This window comes from Lates calcarifer, linkage group LG6 (genome assembly GCF_001640805.2).
Source record: "Lates calcarifer isolate ASB-BC8 linkage group LG6, TLL_Latcal_v3, whole genome shotgun sequence".
Lineage (NCBI taxonomy): Eukaryota > Metazoa > Chordata > Actinopteri > Centropomidae > Lates > Lates calcarifer.
In genome coordinates, this window is record NC_066838.1 from 18,672,890 (window position 1) to 18,695,800 (window position 22,911).

The 22,911-nt window shown below is 40.6% G+C and overlaps 3 protein-coding genes across 6 annotated transcripts in view; 1 reads left to right on the forward strand and 2 right to left on the reverse strand.

Annotated features, from left to right (window-relative positions):
* cnbpa (CCHC-type zinc finger, nucleic acid binding protein a) overlaps positions 1-22,911 on the reverse strand; it is a 144,716-nt gene that overhangs the window by 81,713 nt on the left and 40,092 nt on the right. The window lies entirely within an intron of this gene.
* On the forward strand, positions 1,348-6,278 carry tnnc1a (troponin C type 1a (slow)). Its single transcript, XM_018701105.2, has 6 exons — positions 1,348-2,346; positions 3,673-3,703; positions 3,915-4,061; positions 4,649-4,763; positions 5,292-5,428; positions 5,617-6,278. Exons 1-6 carry the CDS (start codon positions 2,323-2,325, stop codon positions 5,646-5,648), a joined length of 486 nt encoding a protein of 161 aa, XP_018556621.1. The 5' UTR covers positions 1,348-2,322; the 3' UTR covers positions 5,649-6,278.
* On the reverse strand, positions 14,666-19,244 carry LOC108900200 (dual specificity protein phosphatase 7). The gene is made up of 3 exons (XM_018701122.2): positions 18,500-19,244; positions 17,377-17,805; positions 14,666-16,370 (listed from the first exon to the last, which is right to left on the reverse strand). Exons 1-3 carry the CDS (start codon positions 18,867-18,869, stop codon positions 16,060-16,062), a joined length of 1,110 nt encoding a protein of 369 aa, XP_018556638.1. The 5' UTR covers positions 18,870-19,244; the 3' UTR covers positions 14,666-16,059.

Sequence of the window (22,911 nt, forward strand, 5' to 3'; positions counted from 1 at the left end):
ATGTACAATGCAGTGCTGTGTGTTTAAATTATGAAATTTTGACAAATGACTGAGAAAACACACAAAGACAACCAGCGCAAAATCATTTTGCCTCAATCCACAACCCCTCCCCACCTTGCCGCCTGTCTATTTCCATGGTGGTACAACCTGTGCATGTGACTGATGTGCGCTGATGTGAGGTCTTTGTCAGGAGATCTGTGTCTTCATCTGTGTGAGAGTAGGACATGTATGTTGTTCAGTGTGAGCTCTCTCTCTCTCTCTCTCTCTCTCTTTCTCTCTCTCTCTCTCTGAGTGGCTGTAGGATGCTTGTAAGCTGTGCCAGTCCCCATTAGCATCCCATTATAAACCAGCATGATCACTCGTCACTTAGAATGCCTGCCACAGCACGCTCTGTGTGTGTGTGCGTGTGTGTTCTGTGTGTGTGAGCTTTTTGTGAGAGCACGTGTGTGAACGTGTGTGTGAATCACACAGTCAAGTGATTGAGATGGCCTTGTTTCAAAAGAACATGGGGAAAAAAATGCTGCAAAGTCTTGCGCTGTGTACAATTCAATTTAAATGTGTCTGCAAGTGTTTGGTTTGTTTGACCCAGATTTCTCACCTACCCCACTGTTGATAAATTGGATATCCGGAGGCAGCCTTGCGCAACAATTTGATTTAGTTGATATGTAGTGAACAGCACCCCCTGCTGACGAAATATATGTCTCACATGAAGGCTAAGGATTCAAATCTTCATGAATCATGTAGAGTGGGAACTGTGTTGTGTTCTTCACATGCTAATGTGAATGATTTCAGTATCATTGTGTGTGATATGTAAATAAATGCAGGTAATCACAGTGTGGTTAAACATTTGTAATATAATATTTTCCTTTTAAAGGGAAGGTTCACCCAGATGAGAATCAGGTCTTTTCTCTTAAATCTGATTTGTTATAATGGTTTTACTCCCTTCAGAAGATCCCTTCACACCAAAACAATGGCGGTAAATGGAATTTTGTTTCCGGTGCTCACTTCACTGAAATTCCACATCATCATCTTTCCTAAGGAATACTCTTGTCATTACTCATTACTCACAGGGACTCTTTCTTCAGCAGAAAGTAGTTCCAGTGAAAACTGTTCATAGCGACAGCTGGGGATTGGGTGTCAACAGCAGCAGAAAGACAGTTGAGAATACAATACACTAAGTAGATAATACAATAAATGTAGTCCAAAAAGGCATAATAAAGGGCAGTAAAACAAAAGACCAAACAGGTCTTTAGAGGGTTCAGGTGTCAGTGTTTTGTGTCGTTGTGCTGTAAGAATCAGAAAAAAATCATATTCACAGATTAAGAAACCTAAAAGAGAGTCTGATTTTTTAATTTTATTTATTTATTTATTGTCATTTTGGTGAATGGGTCCTTTAATTTCTCTTCTTTCTCATCTCTGCTGATGAAAATGCCCCTGGTTGTCAGCTGCAGAGTGTGTGATTTGCCTGACCTAATGGTTCATTTTCACAGCAGACATCTTGACACGTTTTTAGCAGGGAGAGCACAGGTGTGAGCAATAACATTAACAATGGCATTCCAGTTAGGTGTTCCAGGCCCAGAGCCCTGGTGTTGTTCTCTGGCATGGCTCACCACCAGCCTTAAATGGAATGGAGCAATCATTAATGTTACTGCTCACACCTGTGCTTGTCCTACTATAATAAGTCAAAACAGAAGAGTCTGTCTCGCACATATTGTACATGCAGGCAGATACCTGTCCGTACAATCAGGTCTTTGACTCTCTGAACTCCCCACACGCCTTCTCTCTTTCTCTGTCCTCCCTTCATGGTCTGCTGGCTGTAGTCTGCGTCTCTCTCATCCTGGCCTCCACCCTCTTACCTCCTCTACCACCGCCCACCCCCAGACTCACACACACTCCCACACACAACCTCCAGAGCCCTTTGCGTCTCTGGTCCAGGTCTAGAGGAATGTTGAGTGTCTCTATAGCCCCCCTCCCTGGAGATTAGACTTCACCATGCATGTCCCCCAGTCACTTCATTCCATTCCAAAGTATGCCCCCCCCCACCTTCTACCCCCTCTAAGAGCTGCTGCATTTTTATCTGAGCCCGGTGATTGTGACAGATTGGCCAAAATGACACACATACGCAGACGCACAACTTATGGACACACGCTGAGGCACAAACGGAGGGGAAGCTGGTTTCTGCCCAGGGAGGGGCCAGGCAGCGCCACGGCTCTGGCTATAAAACCCTCCCAGGATGAGCCCAGTGTCCTGCCTTGATCTGGACAGTACCTCCTTCCTCTGTGCCAGGACGCCGTCAGGACAGGCAGCAGACGAGCCTCCAACATGAACGACATCTACAAGGCAGCGGTACGTCCTCTCACAACTCGTGGAGCTGAAAGTGTGCAGTTGCTCACCAAAAACCTGTGTGTGAACTAAATCTGGTATGAAAGTGATGTTGTTGTGAATCACAAACCATAATCTCTAACATTTAACATTAGTGGCATATAATCAGCGATTTACAATGTTAGACTGTATTTTTATTTCACCTTATTTCAGTGGGTGTTATATGGAATATTCTGGCACGTGTGTTTATTTGCTGTATAAAAAAAGTCCCCCATTAGTTTGCTCATCTGACATCTGACATTACTTGAATGGCTGACAAATCCCTGTTGATGCGACTTGCCCAGCACATCGCTTCCATCACCAGCTGGTGCCAAAAGAGCCATGACACCATATTCGTCTCTAGATGTTCTCCTACTTCAGCCCTATCAGGACTGATAGGAGCTGCTGAGGAGGTCACTGACAGGACAGGTCCCTTATCTACACTCTGCTGCTTCATTCATGACTTCAAATGGAACGGTCCCACTTCACATGGCTAATTTTGGCCAGTTGCTGAGACTCTTCTGCGTCCGTGGTTCTCTGGTGCCAGAGAAGGGCTTCAGGTTTAGATAAACCCCCCACGGCTGAATTCCAGCATTATCTATGAGCCAGAGAGCTGTGTGGCTGTCTGTAGGCCGGACAGTCAGCTGGTCACTCTGTCCACTCACATCCCCAAGTGAGCAGTGCAGCTGAGACAGTAAAAAACACACAGGAATGTGCATTACACGTGTTTGCTTAGACAGATTTTTTCATATATCATCACCAGAGGAGTATGTGCGTATGAGTGTGTCTGCATGTGTGTGTGTTTAATTTATAGTGGACGACAGACAATAACTCTTACATAAGCACCTGTCTCCCTCTCTCATTCGTGGTAGCTTTTCCAGGATTACTGCTCCATTGTTGGGCCAGATCCACAGCTATGCTAATTTAAAGCACTGTGTATTGTGTCCTTTATCTGTGGTTCCTGATCCTCCTGTCTGTTTATTTTTAACTCCTCCTCTTAGTGGCTCTCACATATGATATATAGGTTCTGTATTTTGTCAGGGTTGGCCCAGTCTGTGGGACCAAAGTTGTGGAGTGAGAAGTTATCAAAACAGATAGAGATAATCTAGTCCAGAGGCTGGTTTCAAAGATATCTTAACCCGATCTAAAAACTACAACACTAATTCAGTAAATAATTTACAGGTTGACTGTTTGAGCTTCTGCAAATCTATAAACTAAATCTATAATGATCAAGAATGTACAGAAAAATCATATTTCCCAGTCATGTAATGCCTACAGAAGTTAACTCTTTAAACTTTTTGTTTTGTACAGGTTGAGCAGCTGACAGATGAACAGAAAAATGGTGCGTAAAGTCATTTCAACCATCTCTTAGAGTGCACACATTTAACTTGTTACTTTAAACATGACTTTAAGATATCCCTTCCACTTCTAGAAATATGCTTTGTTCAAATCATCAATCATCAGCAATGAAAAGTGAGGCTCACCCTGTGTAGATCCACATCACATGTTCTAACACAGGGTTGTTTTCCTGTTGCGCTGCTGTGGCGTTGCAGAGTTCAAGGCCGCCTTTGATATCTTCGTCCAAGATGCGGAGGACGGCTGCATCAGCACCAAGGAGCTAGGGAAGGTGATGAGGATGCTGGGCCAGAACCCCACACCGGAGGAGCTGCAGGAGATGATTGACGAGGTGGATGAAGACGGTAAATCAAAACACCGAAATGATTGGTTGATTGCTGTCGACCTCTTCGTCCCCCGCACAGACCAGCTGGCAGGGTCTGTTGTTGCATTGGGTCATGTTGTGCAGACAAGTGTTGTTCAGACCCTCTGAACTTAATGTCAAATGATAGTCAAGGGTCTTAAATGTAACAGGATGTGTCAGGCTGAATTAAAGGGAAGTGCATTTCAGATGATGCGCAAGTCATCTCGAATTTTCCATGTGATGTAATGATGAAACATAAAAAAATAGCATCTTGGATTTGTTTGATAAAGCTTCAATTTATATGTCATGTTTTCTGGGGACTTATTTTTCCTAATTAACCAACTGAAGTGACACAGTGAGACATTTAAAGGCTCAATCTGTATTTTTTTGACATATAAATGACATATATTTGTTATTATAAATCAAAAATGAATACTCCAATACTGTCCTTCGAATTCAGTTCATATTGACAGCATGTTCACAGACTGGGCCTTTAAGGAGATCTTTGGAGTTCTGATGGTCAAATAATATAAAATTGTCTCCAGTGTGGAGTGAAATGATGTGATGAAGTACCTTGCATGTGTGCAGGGAGCGGCACTGTGGATTTCGATGAGTTCCTGGTCATGATGGTGAGGTGCATGAAGGATGACAGCAAGGGGAAGTCAGAGGAGGAACTGGCAGAGCTTTTCCGCATGTTTGACAAGTGAGTTTCATGTTTAAACGCTGTTGTTAGTTTGTCCCATTGAATCATAAGAATTAATCCCCTGAGAACAGTTCGCCGGAACAGCCTTACATCAGAAAAGAAACTATACTTAACGACAGACGTGACAAAATACCCGCAACAGGAGGATGCTGTGTGAAAATCAGCACAGACAATCAAATTGCTCTTCTTAGTGTGGTTCCAGCATGTTCCCCATGCCCAATTATGTGTTCTGACAAAATGCCAAGTAGCTCTGCAGAGTACAGCATGTAGTTTGCTTTATAATCCTTTTTGACAGCGCAGAATATTTCAGACACCCACTCCATGTAAGCCAGACACCTCGTCTGAGCATCAAAGAACAAACTTGCTGTACTTTTTTTTTTCCACACTGATGGTTCCCAAACATTTAAATTCAGGATATGATCAGTCACTTGTCACACACAAACACACCACCTCCTCCACTGCCATCTGTAAAGTCTAAATTAGGTGTGTTATGTACAAATAATATATTTTACTCCTTTGATTGTGCAGGAACGCAGATGGTTACATTGACCTGGATGAGCTGAAAATGATGCTGGAATCTACAGGGGAGGCAATTACCGAGGATGACATCGAAGAGCTGATGAAAGACGGGGACAAGAACAACGACGGCAAAATTGACTATGACGGTGACTTGAACTGTGTTCAGCTGATAAAAGAGACACAGTGAAATGGCTTTGTAGAGCAAATACTCTAAGACTTGTTTCCTCTAATCTTATCATTCATTCCTCAAAAATACAAAACAAATGAGACATTTGCTTGATAAAGGCATCATACAGCTATTTGCTAACTGTGTCTTCCTTAATTTCATTTCTAGAGTTCTTGGAGTTCATGAAAGGAGTGGAGTAATCCTGAACCAGAGAAGATTCAGAGTGTTATTTTTGTATTTGTCTGTGACTCCACGGTCATCTGTGCAAAAACCGGAAGCTGATTTTGGATGCCTCAGAACGACTTTGCAAGATTTAGTCAAATACTGTATCTGAATGTCTCTGTATTTTTCTACCACCTCTTGCATTGTTGTAAATACAGATTGTAACTACTTTTGGTGCCCACGTACACTGAATTTGTGTAAATGTATCCAAATTACTTATATTTTAAAGAGAGGACTCATCCCATACTGGTTTGGCTGCTTGAAATATGAACTTTGTGTTTGCTTTCCGGCTAAATCTTATCTCTGAAGTGCCCCAGCCAGTTTACAAATCTTCTTACTGAGAGGCTGATATTGTTTAGCTGTGCAGGAAATGTAGGTGTGCACAAAGCAGAACATATCCATGAGACAACACTGTTTTACACCAGACTCTGGTAGACTAATCATACTTTTTGAGCAATGTACTGGATCCATTCTGCTATGAGGTGCACATTATATACAGTTCTGTATGTTTAAGACCCCCCTCGACCCTGAAATGTCTACAGTTTCTGCATATTTCTACATGACAAGTCTGCTTGGAATGTAATAAACAAGGTGCATTTGTCAAAGCAGTTATTTTTTTTGTCAATTTTTCCTTTTGTTTGCATAATGTAATTTCAGATTTCTCATACTCACTTAAAGAAAAGCATTGAGAGTCTTCGTAAGTGTTTGGCTTGATGAATCCTGCAGATTATTATGTCCTTGGGTCAGTCACTTCTGTTGTTTTACTAGGTTTTCTGTTATTATTTGTGGAAACAGTGCACAGCAGAGTCACATCAGTTTATTGGAAACTTTGGTGCTTCATAACTCTGAGATCAAATCAGCAGTTGTTACTAAGAAGCTAACACTTATTTTACTATCTCATTCCAGATTTGCCTTGCTGGTCTCCAGAATTTACAGGCTGATCACATGCTTGCCTCTGTGCTCGGGCCTGGCTGGTCACACAGCAAATAAACAAGCAAAAAAGGCCTGAAATATTACTGTTGTCATATCAAAACAAGACACTTTTGTGTGAAACTGAGCTGTCTAAGCTAAATTTTGATTTTATTTGTTTTCTATAGTGGCACTTGTCTGCGGCATGTGAACTATTCACATGGTTGCTGTGTAAGTATCTAGTTACAGTCTATTGGGACAGGAGCTATTTATGTCTAATCATGTTAGTGCCCATGTTAGGGGATCTGGATTGACCGACACCAGTTGACAATCAGATGCCTTTGTCCATTTAAAGAATGCTGTTCCACTACAAAGAGATAACAGTTCTATTGTTAAAGCAGGTTTAATTCTGACATACGTGTTAGCACAATGAAATATTTGTATGGTCAGAGGAATATGTTGGAATATTTATTTGTTACCAGCAGGCATTTAATTGTAGAACAAACAAATGTATTTTTTTGTTAGTGATTTTAAAATCTAGCACCGTGTTTAGATGAATTCCTTACCAAAATCACACAAAAACATATTCAGAACATCCTGACTTTTTTCTATTAGTTCAGTAAATTATCAATCCCCAGAGAACAGGCTGCAGTTTTAGTAGCAGAGGAGGTATGCAGTTAGCACCGTGGCCACTTGATGTCAGTAGGAAAACACAGTCTTATCTGTTTGTTTGGATCGGTTACAGGGATACAGAAGATGAAGAGATTTCATGGCACAGCTATGCTCTCTCCAAAGACAGATAATAGTGAACATGCCAGTCGTCTAAAACACTAGATCCAGTCGGGATGTAAAGGGGTTGATGATTTATAGTATGTTTATGCTAAAAGTGGTTGAAATAGTCTTTGTCAATGACCATAAATACACCATTAGTTCATGATTGTATCTGGAAAAAATCTAATTCCATTCTGATTTCCAGACTGAATGATGGGATTTTACATCCATTTTTAGAGTGAATATAGCAAATTTTTAGAAATCACGCATCATTTTTGAATCATGAAACTGCTATTTTCTTTAGTTTGGGAAATTGGCTTGACTGTATTTTGTGTGAGCAGGTGACGTCAGTGGCCTGACCGATGACAGCCTCCCCACCTCCCTCCATCCCTCTCCATTTCCCTGAGGGTCCTGTTAGCTCCATTCAGTCTCCATGGTCTGTGTTACTTATGGGATTTTAAACCCCAATCAGCAGTGAAACACAGCTGCTCTGCCAGACCAATCTCAACTGTCTAACAAATATAACACACTGCATCAGCTGTACTATCTAGTTATCTCCTGTCCAGCTGCTCTGACCAAAAATACTGCATTAAGACCAAGTGATAATACGAGATGAAATGATGTCATGTTAAAATTTGATGTGTTAGTTTTTTATCGGACAGATTAGTCTGCTTGGCTGCCCAAGTGTAAACTCTAAGCTGTCGTCTGCAGCATGGAACAGGATGAGTAGTGCTCTCCCCACCATCAATGGGAGGCTGGGCAGCAGCAGAGCAGTGTGTGAATGAATCTGGGGTGTGGCATACTAGCAGCAAGTTGGGTGGAGAAGTGACGCAGTTATGTAAGACAGGCCTGATGACTCATGCCTGCTGTTATTAACACACACTGCAGTTATGACCATTACCTTTGGTAATGTGGACTTCGGTGACAACATAAGACATCATGAGACCTGTTTCTTTATTGTGTGTGACACTCCTGTCCCTGTAACACTGACCTTTGAAAGTGACTGAGATAGTGGGGGATTTGCATAGGTAATAGTAAGTCATAATTATGTAACTGATTTCATTCAGTTTTATTCTACTAGTGTGTGTGTGTGTGTGGGTAAAACGAGTTATTCCATCAGCTAGCGAGTAAGTCAGGTGGAAATAGTGCTGTATATAGTGCACACACACACACACACACGCAGACACAATACATTCCTACCTTACCAACAGTGCACTGTCATTACAACAACCAAGTGTGGACAACCATTTCTGGTCATTTTTAAGAAACAAAAAAGAAATATAGACTTTTTATTTAATGACTTCTTTAATAATATAACTGCAAAACTGCTTCTGTAATTTTCTTTTGACTGATGTCTACCTATCACAGAGGGGGCATCTATAGCCTGCTGTGGAGCTGCCTGTGGTGAACACAACCCAGGACATCAGTATGTACCATTTTGTCTTTCAAAAAGGGATCATTTAATAACATTGTTTTTAAAATGCTTGTTTCTGCTTTAACGAATATTCTCAAAATAATCATGTAGTGTTGCACTTAGCATTATACTGTATATAAAACTAATTGGAGAAGCCAAGATACACATCTAGAAAAATCATTAAATGTAGTGAATATTGGCAGCTATTAATGTAGTAGGCTAATGTAGTTGTGATGGTAGTTGCACTAGTGTTTCAGACTTTGTTGCAGATTCACATTTCAGTAAAACTATTTGTGGTTTTCCATCCCATAACTCACTGCTCCTGTGTCTGGAGGGTCAGGGGGAAACACCACAGCGGGACTGGTTTTGATGCTCCAGGTAAACAGGCAGGATTTGAAGCAGATGCTGCGCTGCACACTATTGCACTGGAAGGTTCTCTCTGAGCACTTTTCACTTTCACTTTGAGTGTTAGACTTAGAGTTATTTGGTCAGAGCGACTTGAGCTGTTTTACTTATGCTATTTAGTTATGAACCATTTTACCTTTTTTTTTCCTTGAGCTTTTGACTCTTTCCTTTGGTTGCTGTCCAAAGGAAAAGTTGGGACCATCTTTGGCAGGTCATGGTGGCCAAGTGGAAAGACACTGGAATAACATTAACAGAATTAGGGGGTTATGTGATGGAAAACCATAAGTGGCTAACATTTTGCTGCAACATGTAGGAGAGGTGTGTATATACAGGTATATTTTGTGTATCTACATAGAGCAAAATTTTTTGACTCGGCCTGCACTGACTCTGTCCTGTGTCTCTGCAAAGCTACTGCTGATAGAGTTTTAAACACACCGGTCCACTGTTGGATACATACCCAAGCTCACACACTAACACACACACATATGTCTGCTTTATCGATTTATAAGTCATCCATTCAAGCCATCAGATCACCCAAGAGTCACGATCCACCATGAAATTGTCCTGAAACTGTGTTACTAAGCTACACCAGCAGTGCGATGTTTTCATAGCCTTTTCCCAGCTCAGTGTGATTTATAGATGTATAAAAATCCCCGGAAGAGCGAGGAATACCCCGTTTAGAGTTTGGAAGGCGTTAACTACTCATACCATCTTTCTGCCACCCACACATGCAGTCCTTGTTTGAAGCCAGCAGGCTTTTGGGTTTAAAGGATTCCTGTTTTTCTTGCTTTTCTAAATCACATGATGTTGGAAGTTGTCCAGTGGCAAATCTCACAGCCCAATCATTTCTCATTCACTATTCACAAAGGCCTAGAATATAGGACTAAATGCTTCTAAAATCTCTACATTCATTGTTAGCTTTTGTTCTTTTTTAGGTCATGTGATAATAATTTTGTATGTTTGATGTTTTGTGGTATAAATAGTCTGCCTCTTAAGGGTAAAGGGATGATTTTATGCTTCTGTCTCTCCAAAGACAAAAGAGAACCACAAATTCATTATGAATGATCATATTCTGAATAAATACAGAAACTTAGATGATTTTGGAGTGGTTTGTAGGTTGTTTTTGTTGCCATAAATACACAATGAGGAAGTGAAACGCCTCAGACAAAGAGAGAGTGGAAGGACTGCAAATCAAATTTGAACAGACAGAATATTGTATCATGATGCTCCATCCCACTTCTGGTGCTGAGAACACTGAAGTACTGTCTCTGCACTGCCCGGCCATAATGGCCCATAGAAGAGCAAGACTACAAGACACAGAATTCACAAATTCCACAATAACTATTCATAGATTCAAATGAATAACAGCGATTGTTTTGTTTTAATGCACCACTGGAGGGTTTATCTATTTTTACCACTTTCAAAAAAAGGAAACTTGTGTATAAAATGAAGGAAGAAATAGGCTATTCAGATCATGTATGCTCATGCTAAAAATGCTCCATTACAAAAAAGTCATGTCTGCATTCAAAATGTAATGAATAAATAAATAATAACAAACGTACTTCTTATGCAGACATAATGACCACAGTAAGTTATATGAATATATACAATAATACAGTATTACTTGTATTATATTTGTATATTGATTGATTAATATTGATTATTAGTATGTTTAGCTGGAGAAATAAGATAAATCTTTAGCTTTAGATGTTTTTCCAGCTGGCCTGTTGAGTGTTAATTGAGTTGTTCAAGTCTCAGACACTTGGAGATTCCTTGTCCTCTGTGCTATGACATCATTATTTTGGTCTCCAATGTTGTAGAAGCATAACCCAAGGCTCAGACGTGCTCCTTGGCTCACTCAGCAGTTCTGTACTGTAAGCAACATATGGCCTTGTGTAAATGGCATACCAGACAGTAAGACAGTTCCCAGCACGACCTCCTCTGTAGTTCCCCAGTGAGAACACATGATAGACAGATGACCTTTACTTTGTGTTGGGTCTAGCAGGACATGAGGAATGTTCCCTTTCATTCACTTTGCCACAGATTAAACTGCAAACAAATATCACTTTGTTCCTCTTCTTGGTGAGCATGGGCTACTGTACATCACCGGATGGTGAAATTGGCCACGAAATGAGAGACTTCTGGTATTAACAGATGGCTGCCTCGCTCTGCCACTAGTATTCCATGTGGCTCTGCTTTACACATGACCCAGTATTCTCTTTGCCAAAACTCACACTTTTCTTCCTCCTTAGAGAACATACATGTCTCTGAGAAAAGATTTATGCTTCACAAGAGTTAGTTTCAGAGGGTTGTGAGGGCTGTTCTGAAAAGATAGTATATCAGTAGTGGGTTCCTGGAGAGATAAGATACTTCCTGTTAGATGGCTGGAAAGTCAAGCATGACTTGATGGATGTCGCAACAAGCGTTGCAAGTGAGATTACTTGAGCATGTGATATTGAGTATTTTGTTATAATTAGTTGTGGTTTACGTTGTTTAATTTTACAGTATGGTGACACACCACACAAATCACTTTGTTCAGCTTTTAAATGTGTCCTTCCTCTCTAAGTCTATGAGAGGTGGTCTAACTTTGGATCTGAGCTTATTCCATTACAAATATGGGGAAGCAGGAAGTGCCGCAAATGGTTTAAATGTGATTCAAGGGTTCTGAGAAACAAATGGTAACTCCCCATCAACAGTAGACGAAATCACACTGTAAGAATTCCAGTATAGATATACATAAAACCACGTCTGAAGGGTATTTCTGTGCTTAAGTGATACTGGCTTAGTAGAATTTAAAATTTTCACATTCAACATTCCCATCATACGGCTCTGTCTAAATGCTGAAAATATAAAAAGAAGTGGCCTTTCTAAAAAATAGAGACACAGAGACACAGGCTCAGTGGATGGCACTGCATCCATGATGTCATCCCCTCCTCAGTGACATGATGTCAGCAACAGCATTCGGCCAAATACTGAGATTAGGATTATTCTCCTCGGCCCTGAACATCTGCTGCAAGAGTGAGACCACTGGGAGTAAAAATCCCTGCGGTAAAGATGGCAGTTATTCAGATGAGATTGACTTTTACAGCAGGATGGCCAAACATTTATCTGTAATAGGATAAAAGTGACCCTTTCAGAAATGTCAGAACTATTAGAGCTATTATTTTGGGTAGATACAAAACACTAATCAATTCTACTGAGACAATAGTGTGAATTGGTCCTCATCTCATAATGGCTGAGACCCTGTATTCAGTGAGGGCGAGCTGAATAAATGAACTATTCCAGTTGCTGCGCATCAGAAGCAGAAGCAGCTGTGAAATTATTGTCAGCCATGCAGTATGCTAAGTATGTTCTTATAACCACAGCAGGTGTGAACCAGCTCTGACTGGCTTGTGCTCAGCCTTTACCACACACACAAACTCACACACAATAAGCATACTCGAAACAGACCCCCCCCCCCCAGCTAAAATCCTGTCAGTCTCATGCACATCTGCTTCCCCAGAAACTACTGCTGAGTAAGCACTGCATTAGCCTCTGCTTCCCTTCATGAGTGATCATAACAGGACAGAAATACTCCATTTATGTGTCGCACAAAACACACTGCGGCAGCAAAAAAACACACACACACATGCATCCTTTTTTCTATATATGGAAATTATAATTTTTTATCTTAAAAGTTCTCAGTTGCAGTTCACAATAGTCTCTGTAATTTCTATTTACATAAGCAGGCAGGAGTTTCCTACTGATTTTCTTCAGTAACTTGGTAACAGGGGAAAACATGAGCTGTCAAGACCCCACAGATTGCCTTTGAAGTTGGCAGCAGCACATGAGATGATTTATAATTACAGAATCCAAAAGGCTATGCTTAATTCTCAGGTGAGACAATCAGCATGGAGTGACTGGTGCCAAAAAGCACCAAGGAGCAGCTGCAATGGGAATCCCACACATGAACAGTCACATTATATATCTGAAGATAAGTGTTTGAAGCCTCTACAATGCAGCAGCAATAAAAAGTGGTATTTGAATGTGTGCAAATATATAAATCATTACTTATTACTCTTGTATAGTACTGTCGATATCCCGTAGATGTACTGTGCCAGTTACAGATAAGACCTCGTTGATTTATAGTGCTCACTAACATTATCCCCAGGGGCTGTACTCCTATCATTCATGCATTACAGCCACCCATTGCCTTATCGTGGGTGTCTTTTCAGACCTAATCATAGGTTTACCCTGCAGGTATGTGGCTAGCCAAGTTCAGTCATGCTGGAAAACCCATCACTCAACAGCTTTTATTATCACAACTGTGAGGTGTTGCTAGGCAAGTCTCATCATGTTCTGCTGTGAAAGTTGAAGATTTTAGGTGAGGAATTTACTTTTAGCCCACTACAATATTCTCAGTCATCTCAGCCCAGAAGCTGGAACTAAAACAGTTTTAGTGCCGTATTTAAGTCATTAAATCCCACAGAGTGACAGTTATTGGGCTGTGAACTGCAGCACAGATCAACTACAGAACATTTCCCCCACCACCACTTTTTTTTCTGACTTGGAAAGCTTTGGCTCCAGCTCATGAGATAATTTCTTCAGGGAAGGGAATTCACTGCATCATCTTTCTGTCATCTGGCGAAGAACATATGAATAAATCTCCCAGACAAAGTAGAAATAATACCAAACCAATTGAGTGTTCAGGGAGCTGGAGTGAAACGTGAGGCCAAGAGAGCACAGAGAAGAACACATATTTCTTCTTCGGGCAACTTAGCCAACAAATTTGGAAATAATTGTTGGGTGAGAAAGAAAAGCAAGCGCAACTGATTTCTACCACTAGCAATAAGGTATTTATGTACCTATTCTGATTTGCCTTGTGAACGCGTACAACTAGTTTGCTGCTTTCTGCAGATTTACAAATTCATTTTGGTGTTAAAACTTCCCTCCTAAAGTGTATCATGAGACTTGTAAAAGTGCAGCAGATAAATTATGATGTCTCTAAATGTGAGCAAAGATGTGTAGATATTAGTAAGCTTTCATTTCCTCTTTTTAAAACCAAAATACATTCATAGCTTCACAGGATATTGCATTTTTGCTAATAAATGTTAATATCCTAATAAACAACAACAACAAAAAGTTTGACTAATACGTTTCAAATGGCTATTGTGCAATGTTTTTATTAAATTTAATCACTCCCCAAGTCACAGAGGAGAGCGGTCGGAAATGCTGTATCTGCGGTAGAGTACATGCTGTGTCATCTTCCTCTTCCTTGACTGACTGGTGGTGGGTGTGGCTGCACTGTGGTACTGACAGATCTGGCCCTGTCACTCGTCTTTGTGTCAAAAAGCCTGTGGGAGACAGGAAGCCAAGCATCAGAGTGGACAGAAAACAGACATCTGACCACACCTACAGCCTTGGGAGTGGACAGCATAGACACACACTACTCACACTCTTTGGCCCTGACTCAACCACACGACGCACAAAGTGTGAACAAAGACACACACAAAAATATTCAAGTAAAAATATACAATATATTTGTTGTATAAACTTGTACAGAATGTCTTGGACATTTAGTTTTACATATACTTTACATGAGGGTCAAAATAGGATCACTTTCGCATTCTTCATGATTTTGAGAAAATGTCCCTATAACAACCACATTTTTATGTACATCTTTACAAACATACCAAACAAAACAGCCCTTAGATGCACTTTAAGAGGCCATGACGAGCTACAGATGCCTTGTATAAAAATCCCTGAAAATGTCTCTCTGTGAGGTAAGAACACATTAGTCAAACTCGTTTCCTTTCATGCCCTCTTCATACATTGAACTCACTCATTTGTTCTGAGACGAGACTGGCAATAGAGAACAGCTAATTACACATCGCATTTCCCTTAAAACATTATTGTGCCACGGAAGGAAGTAGCTGCAGGCTGAAGACTGTCAAGAGTAAAATAATAAGGTGGACATCCATTCCTTTACACACTCATTACTTACATGTTGTTCTTTCACTGGTGGCCAAATATCACTCCTATACACTACACCTCGTCATCTAGTTCAGTTTCATTTTAAGGTACGGTCAAGGCCTCAACAATAATAGGCAATATGACCTAAATGTTACAAAGCAATGTCCTTGGTAGAACATAATCACATGCAAATAATGCAGTTATAGGCAATGGAATGTACAGGAGGGTTTCTGTAGAATTTGATATTATGCAACATGTGGCCACTTACCTAACACCCCAGTGTTTACAAGATATTAGTTATGGTATTCTGACTAAAAGCAAAAGAAAAGCTGCACTCAATGGTCACCTCATTCTTCTGCAAGAGAACCACAAACAGTCATTAAACTGGATGATAATTCAAAGCCGGATCACTGTAGTAGCTTATTTTCCTCTGCTAAAGTACCATTGTAACATCTCAGATTGGTCCACAGAAAACATTCTGATTGGCAAAAGAGACTCCTTTTATACCATCAAGGCAATAATCATGACTAATACAAAGAAATACATTAACATCCACTTTACAGCTGGTGAATAACAAGTAACAGTCAAACAACAATCCTAGATTTAATAGAAAAGTTATGAAATGTCCTGCTATTGTGGCTGTACATGACCATTCATTAATGCCATGTGTTGGTGGATAGCAAAATTCATCCTTGTGTTAGATATTAAGGCATTGAGACTTGATCTAATGGAGCATGTTCTCTGCATATGGGCGCTGTTCCTTTAACAAATCACTATAGTTCCTTTTGGTGCAGAAATTGTGTAAATGACTTACTGCCTGTGTCAGCTAATTAGGCATCTGACAGGTTCAGAAAACCTCAGACACCACAGGAAACAACAACGACAAAAAAAAAAAAAAAAAAAAAAAAAACGAAACAAAAAAGCTTTCTGATTGATCCTCATGTTGACTCCAGTGTGTCCAGCTGGAAGACGTTGTGATTGGTTGGTGTGGTGAAGAAGAGCTGTTCCTCGCTGGTAGAGCGGTTGTCACAGGGACTGTGAAGCCCCAGCGTCCTCTCAAAGTCCAGAAGCTGACCCATGAAGTTGAAGTTCGGGGAAATGTTGGACTTCTTCCTCTTGACGAAGTCATAAGCGTCGTTGAGAGAAAGGTTGAGTCTCTGCATCAGGTAGGCCACGGTGACTGTGACTGAGCGACTGATGCCGGCCAAGCAGTGGACCAGGATGCCACACTGCTTTGATCGAGCCTCATCTGAACGAGGAGAGGAAAACTACAGTCAGCAGAGAGTTATCCAAGGACAACTATTCAAGTACAGTGAACATCCCCTTGCAGTTCAAAGCCTGTTAATAATTTCATTGATATTTCCTGTACTACAATGTTTACAGGTAGTTTCCAAAGTGATTCTGGCCTGTGGTTGACAGTAACCCTGTCGTTGGCACAACAATAGTACTGCTAGGTTCTGCTGTCAACTGAGACGCTCAAATTCTTGTTAAGACATTGTAACCTAAAAAACACTAATATCCTGTTAGTTACAGACATTCACAAACAACTGTCAGCTTAACCCTAACCCTAACACTTACTTGCGATTCTGCAATCACACAAAACCCCAGAGAGTGGAAACAGCATTTCCTTCCTCATTCTACTTCTAAACCTCTGGAAACAAATTCATGACACAGGCCCAGCTACCACCAAACAAACAAGTCAAGAGCTGTGGTTTCAGGTGCAGCTGTGGTGAGAGACAGCGAATCAAAAAGTGAAATCGAAAACATAACGTCGTAGTGCTGCCAAAAGCAACAAAAAACAACAACAGCAAAAACATGTGTTCACTTTGAAGATTAATATGTTGTTGTTCTGTATAAGTGCAGTTCATTGACACTGTTGTACAACAGCTGATGGCAGCCTACACAAGTGGTTAGCAAGGGAGCGTTTATCACGTCTTGCTGTATAAACCACAATTTGCTTATGAAAACAATACAGAAACTCCCACCTGTCCTTCAAACTCATTCACACACTGGTTTCAACAAATTATTATTGTGGAAGTATTGACTATAACATTATTATTACAAATAATTAGCAAACAATTATTTAATTAATATTCTGATTTAAGTTTCATTTATTACATCATACCCAGCCCACAAGGGCTTACTGTACAAAACACTCCTTATGACAAAACAAACTAAGCACATACACACTAAGAGTGTGTGGGAGTGTGTCTATAGGTTTTATGTTTCACAAAACCAGTTATTGACCTACTCACCTATAAATGATATGGCCTCTGGGAAGAACTGGGACAGGTTCTGACTCCAGTGGTCCGAAATGGGAATCTGTTTGTACCTGAAGTGGCCGTCATGCTCAAACATGTTGGGGAGATTGGGTGTGACGTTCAGGATGTACTTTATGTTGTACTGGCCCAGCACGTCTAGGTTAGTGGAGTCTTTGGCGCAGCCCAGGTAAAGGTAGGGCAGGATCTGGACAGGGAAGGCAGGCTGATTGCTGGGGATGGGGCTCTCCTCAGACTCGGTGGCGCTGCTAGGCTCTCGGTCAGACTCCCCATCTGAACAGTCTGAGCTGATCCGCAGATTTCCAAAGCCCAGGACGGAGAGCGGAGGAGAGGAACTGGGACAGGAGCTGTCAATGAGGGTCTCACAGTGTTCTGGGTACTCTGTGTGGAACTTTACAAATCCACCTGGACAGAAGCCAAAACACAACATAACAAAGTTACATCTAGATGTTACATTATTATTAAAGAAAACAGTCACTAAATTTATTTTAAAAATGTCTTTTGTCATATTTTTAATGATAAAAGACTGTTGGGTATTGAAACAGCGCTGTAAAGAAGTAGCTCAGGTTCCCCCCCAAGAAAACCATTCATGAAATGCATGCCTGTTTCTGCTAGAGCAAAACATGGCGCAGCCATTTTGGAATTTTAATTGAGAATCTCAGTGACACACACAACACACAAACTTTTGAACATCCTACAATCCGCACACCCGCGACAACACAGGGTGAACGTTGGGATCTTAAGTAACGTTAACGTTTGTAACGTTAGAAACACAACAACAAAAACGTTACAGCATGGCTGTTCAAATTAAAAAGTAGACATTTGAAAGTTTAAAAGCCCTTAACATTACAACTTGTGCTCCATTTGATTGTGAAAGTGTATTTTGTTTATTAAGATACAAAATGTAACTGACACTTTGTCAAAAGTACCTTGATACATACTTCGAACATTTGAATGTAACGTTAAAGCGACGTCTGTTAGACTTGTGACGTTATAAACTCCATCGCATGCATAACAACTAACTAGCGTTATCTAGCGTTTTACGTTTAAGTATAATTACATTGTTCCTTTGATTAATTCGATAAATTCGACACCGTACCTTCCAAGTAATACGCTTTGCAGCCGTCCTCCCAGAGTTTTTGAAGAAGTAGACCCAAAACCGACGTCGGAGCTCCGCTGTCCTGCCAGTCCAAGGTGCACTCATCGTAAAGGACGACCGTGTCCGTCTTGCACCGTCTTATGAACTTCTCTTTATCCTCATGGTTGGGGATAATAGTCCGGATAGGTATGTTGCCCTTTTTAAACCTCCGCAGCATCAGCCCCGGTATGACCAGGTTTATGGCGGTCTCTATGTGGGATGATTCATAAAGCTCATGTGAACGGCAGTCCAGCAGGAGCAGAGAAGTGCCTCCGGACACTAACTCGAGTTGCAGCCATTCCACGTTTTTACTCGGCGTCACATTAGACATATCGGACACAATATCATTCTACATGCAAGCGCAAACACTTACTACATGATCCATCACACGATGATTAAACTACATTTCACCCGAGAAAAAAGAGAGAAAAAAGAAGCGTTAAATGTTGCCCCGCCAGTGCATGGCGCTTCTGTCTGAGCGAAGAGATTTCCCTCTTTTCCTCTTCTCTGTTTCCATCAGTGAGTCTGACCTGCCCCAGGACTAATGGAGACCTATTTACACTTTAATTCACGAGGCACAAGTTTAAATATGGATGTTTTAGAGCCGGCAATCTCTTCATCAACTTCAACTACTCCACACCGTACCCAGTGTCCTCCATGCACATTCTCGTTTTACCATTCCGATGCACGGGGAGGTTTTTTTTCTTTTAGTTGACAGTAGAGCAACTCAAGAGGGAGGAGTTTATTCCTTATGATTTAAAGTCATAGCAGAAATATCTCAAAGTTTGCAGTGAGAGTAGGTCCCAATGGAATAATTTTGTCAATCATATTTTTGTCATTCACCTTGATATTGTCATCACTTTTCTGAGCAAGTGTTTGTGATATTATGGAGCGTATATTGTGACTTTTAAGGGGACTGTTATCACTAACAATCATTAAATATGATTCCTACATTTTCCTGGGGGACTAAATTAATTCTGTTGTAGGCTATCAGATAACCTTGTAGTGACCTTGTGTGACTTATTATTTCTTGATGTATCATGTTAATATTCTTATGTTTGGTTCAAGGTGTGTCTGAGTTACTGTAACAGTAATGTGTTGTAACTTGTATGAATTACTTTTTGGAGGGTAGACATTTTTGACAGATGCAACAGATGAGATGGGATTATGTTTTATTGCACATAATAATAATAATATGAATAATAATAATATTCACAACAGAATCCTCTTGAACTATTTGTTGTGTGATGCCATTTTAAAACAGAAACCCTATGATATACTGTATTCAAGCTGACGCCAAATACTATGAATACCAACACAGTGTGTAACTTTATAGAACAATACTAGTTATATAACAATAACTATTTGTTACATAAGATTACAAATGCAGTCCAGTATTTACAATAAAATCACACCCTCCATTTAGAACACAAACACTGACAAATGGGCTGGAGCCATTAGTTTTCTTCCTGGGGGAGGAAACTTCACTGTCCTTCGTTCTGTCTTTACTTTGAGTTGGTAATGCATTTTGTTGCAGGATAGTGGTGGAAGATTTCACTACGGAAGTATGTTTTTTTTATCTTTCATCATGATAATGTTCATTATCAGCCAGGACACACCCTTGAAACTGCTCTCTTCCTCAATTTGAATCTTATTTCAGAGGTAAAGTGTATCTTTTTTTCCTCCTTACTGTGCATACAGTATATGGTGGCTGCAGTAGGAAATTCACAAGCGTGTTGCTGTGCATTAGAGTCTTTTCTTAGAATGCAATCACAACATTCCCATGGTTCACTACTGATGTGTATAATAATGCAAGAGAATGGTGAATGAGGAGGGATAAGAGAGGGAGTGAGAGAGGGAGAGAGAGAGAGAGAGAGAGATGCGTGCAGCGGGAATCCAGCCATGCCGCTCATCTGTCTGCACACGTGAGTGGGGGGAGACACAGATGTGCAGAGCATCAGGATTAACACAGAATGAGGGATACAGCTAAACCTGCACACACACACACACACACACACACACACACACACACACACACACACACACAAATGCGCTCAACCATAGATTGATCAGACACACAACAACAGGCACCATATTATCGCCACACTATATTACACCACCATTTCAGCACCTGCCTCCCACAGCCAACTATCTCATAATATCAAGAAGAGCTTGAAAACCAACACACTCACACAAATACACACACACACACACACACACACACACAAACCCTGCAGCCCTTCATACCCACATGATTGCTGTTGCAGTTGAACTCTCCTCCAGGAAGTGTAGAGGTGTTGGATCTGCCCTCAGACATTATGCAATACGGGACTGGGCAGTCTGCCTCTATAAAAGACAGTGATGGATGAGGGAAATAATGTGTGACATTTTTATGATGTCAAACAACACATGAAGGAGTTTTTCCTCCCAACAACACCTCACTGGCATTTTGTTCTACATTTACTGTATGTGAAGCAAGACCTGATTTAGGGGGAAGGATGACCTTGTTATAATCAAATCTAAGAGCGACCTGTAGCTGTCATGTAGAACCGTCTGTATAATGAATATATCTCAAAATTTAAAATCAAATTCATCTAAATCAACACAACATGTACCAGGGGTGTGAAATGAAAATACAGGACATCAAAGATTGATATTCTGAGCTGGCTGGACTTGCATGATAGTAGTGGTCACCTGACTGCTCCACTTCCACCAACACTTTACACGTTACATAATGTGCTCTAAACGTGAGCTCATGGTAATTCTCTCAGAGGGAGAGAGGAAAAGGTCTTTGGTTTACAGAATCCCAGGTTTTGCATGTTAAGTGCTGCTTTGTTTTCACGCATACCCAGTGGGCACACAAACACACTCCTGTCATGTGCAGGTGTAGGGTGGGAAGCATTCAGAGATGAGACAAATGGGAGGAGAGCTTCCTCTCCATTGACGTTTTTCTTATATGTGCGCATGAGGGGATATTTATTGAACTAATCTTATCTAAACATGATGATCATAGGCCACAGGATACAAAATGAAAGTCAATAAAAATGTTAACACTATCTTATATGAAAAAGCCACATAAAATAACCAGGTTGCTACATTAAAGTCAGATAAATCTGACAGTTCAGTTGGTTTAAAATGCTCCATAACATCAGATTTTGCATTTCTGCTACGACTGTCATATGCTGTGAGGTGTATTTGCTGCATTTTATTACAACCAAAATGATCACCCATGTTATCTGGATGGGAAACACAATATCCTGTTCTCCTCTGATACCATCTAGTGGTTCATCACGAAAGCTGCTGCACCAGCTATGAGTCATCTGCAAAGGGAGGAGGTGTCTGACGTCAAAGCCTCTCGGTTAGCAAACAGGAGACTCAGTGTGCCGCTGTGTGGTGAAACCAAGAATCCCATCAAATGCATTTCATGAATGAAATGACCCAATGACCACAAATCTGCCCTTAAGCTGATTAAACAGGAACAGCACTACTCGATCTTTGACTTTTTGCTCGCTGCTTTTTTCAGTAAGAAAATCAAAACAGGACAATATATTTAAACAATATGATTTTCATGGTAAATCTACTTGTTGCAGTTTAATGTTTATTTTATTGCTAAATTTGTAAGACAACATGACCTGAATCCTACAGCACCCTTGACCTAAGCAGTACAAGGTGCTGCACCGCCTTGTGACTGATATTTGAGGTATATATATCTATATATCTACAGAGAGATGCAATTTTACATTCCACAACAGATTATGACAGATATGAGAGTTAATCTTCTTTGCCAGGGGCACTGCATGCTATGAAATACTTCACATATACTGTACAAGTTTGTGTATCAAATATCCTGGATGTCATCATAAATGTATAAGGATAAAACTATATGAGCCCACAAAGACGTGGATGCACTATATTAGTGATCTGAGATACTGTGTGTTGACTGTATAACTGGGTATGAGAGAGTGTGTGAAATGTCATCCCATCTATTATCTCAGTCACATACTTGAAGATTATTCTAGCATGAAATGTCTAGCTAGATTATTTGGATTAGATCGGGTATTGTGCAACATGTAATGTGCACATTTGCAGAAAATAAGTACAACTGTTCACCTAAACCCCTACACATTTTGTAAGATGTTTTATGTGAGTACATATGTAGCTATGGTAGCTTTCAGTTCAGGTCAGTTCAGGTCAGCGCTTTACTACCCCATGAAAGGAAACACAATATCCCTCCACTGATGGTCACTATATATGCAATGTGTAAGGTTGGTCGAACAGTGAAGGCAAAAAGGAGTGGCCTTTAATTTGTTCCACAGCCTAAGTTCTTTATTTTTCCCTTTTCTTTTGTACAGCAGTGAATTAGTGCAGCTTAT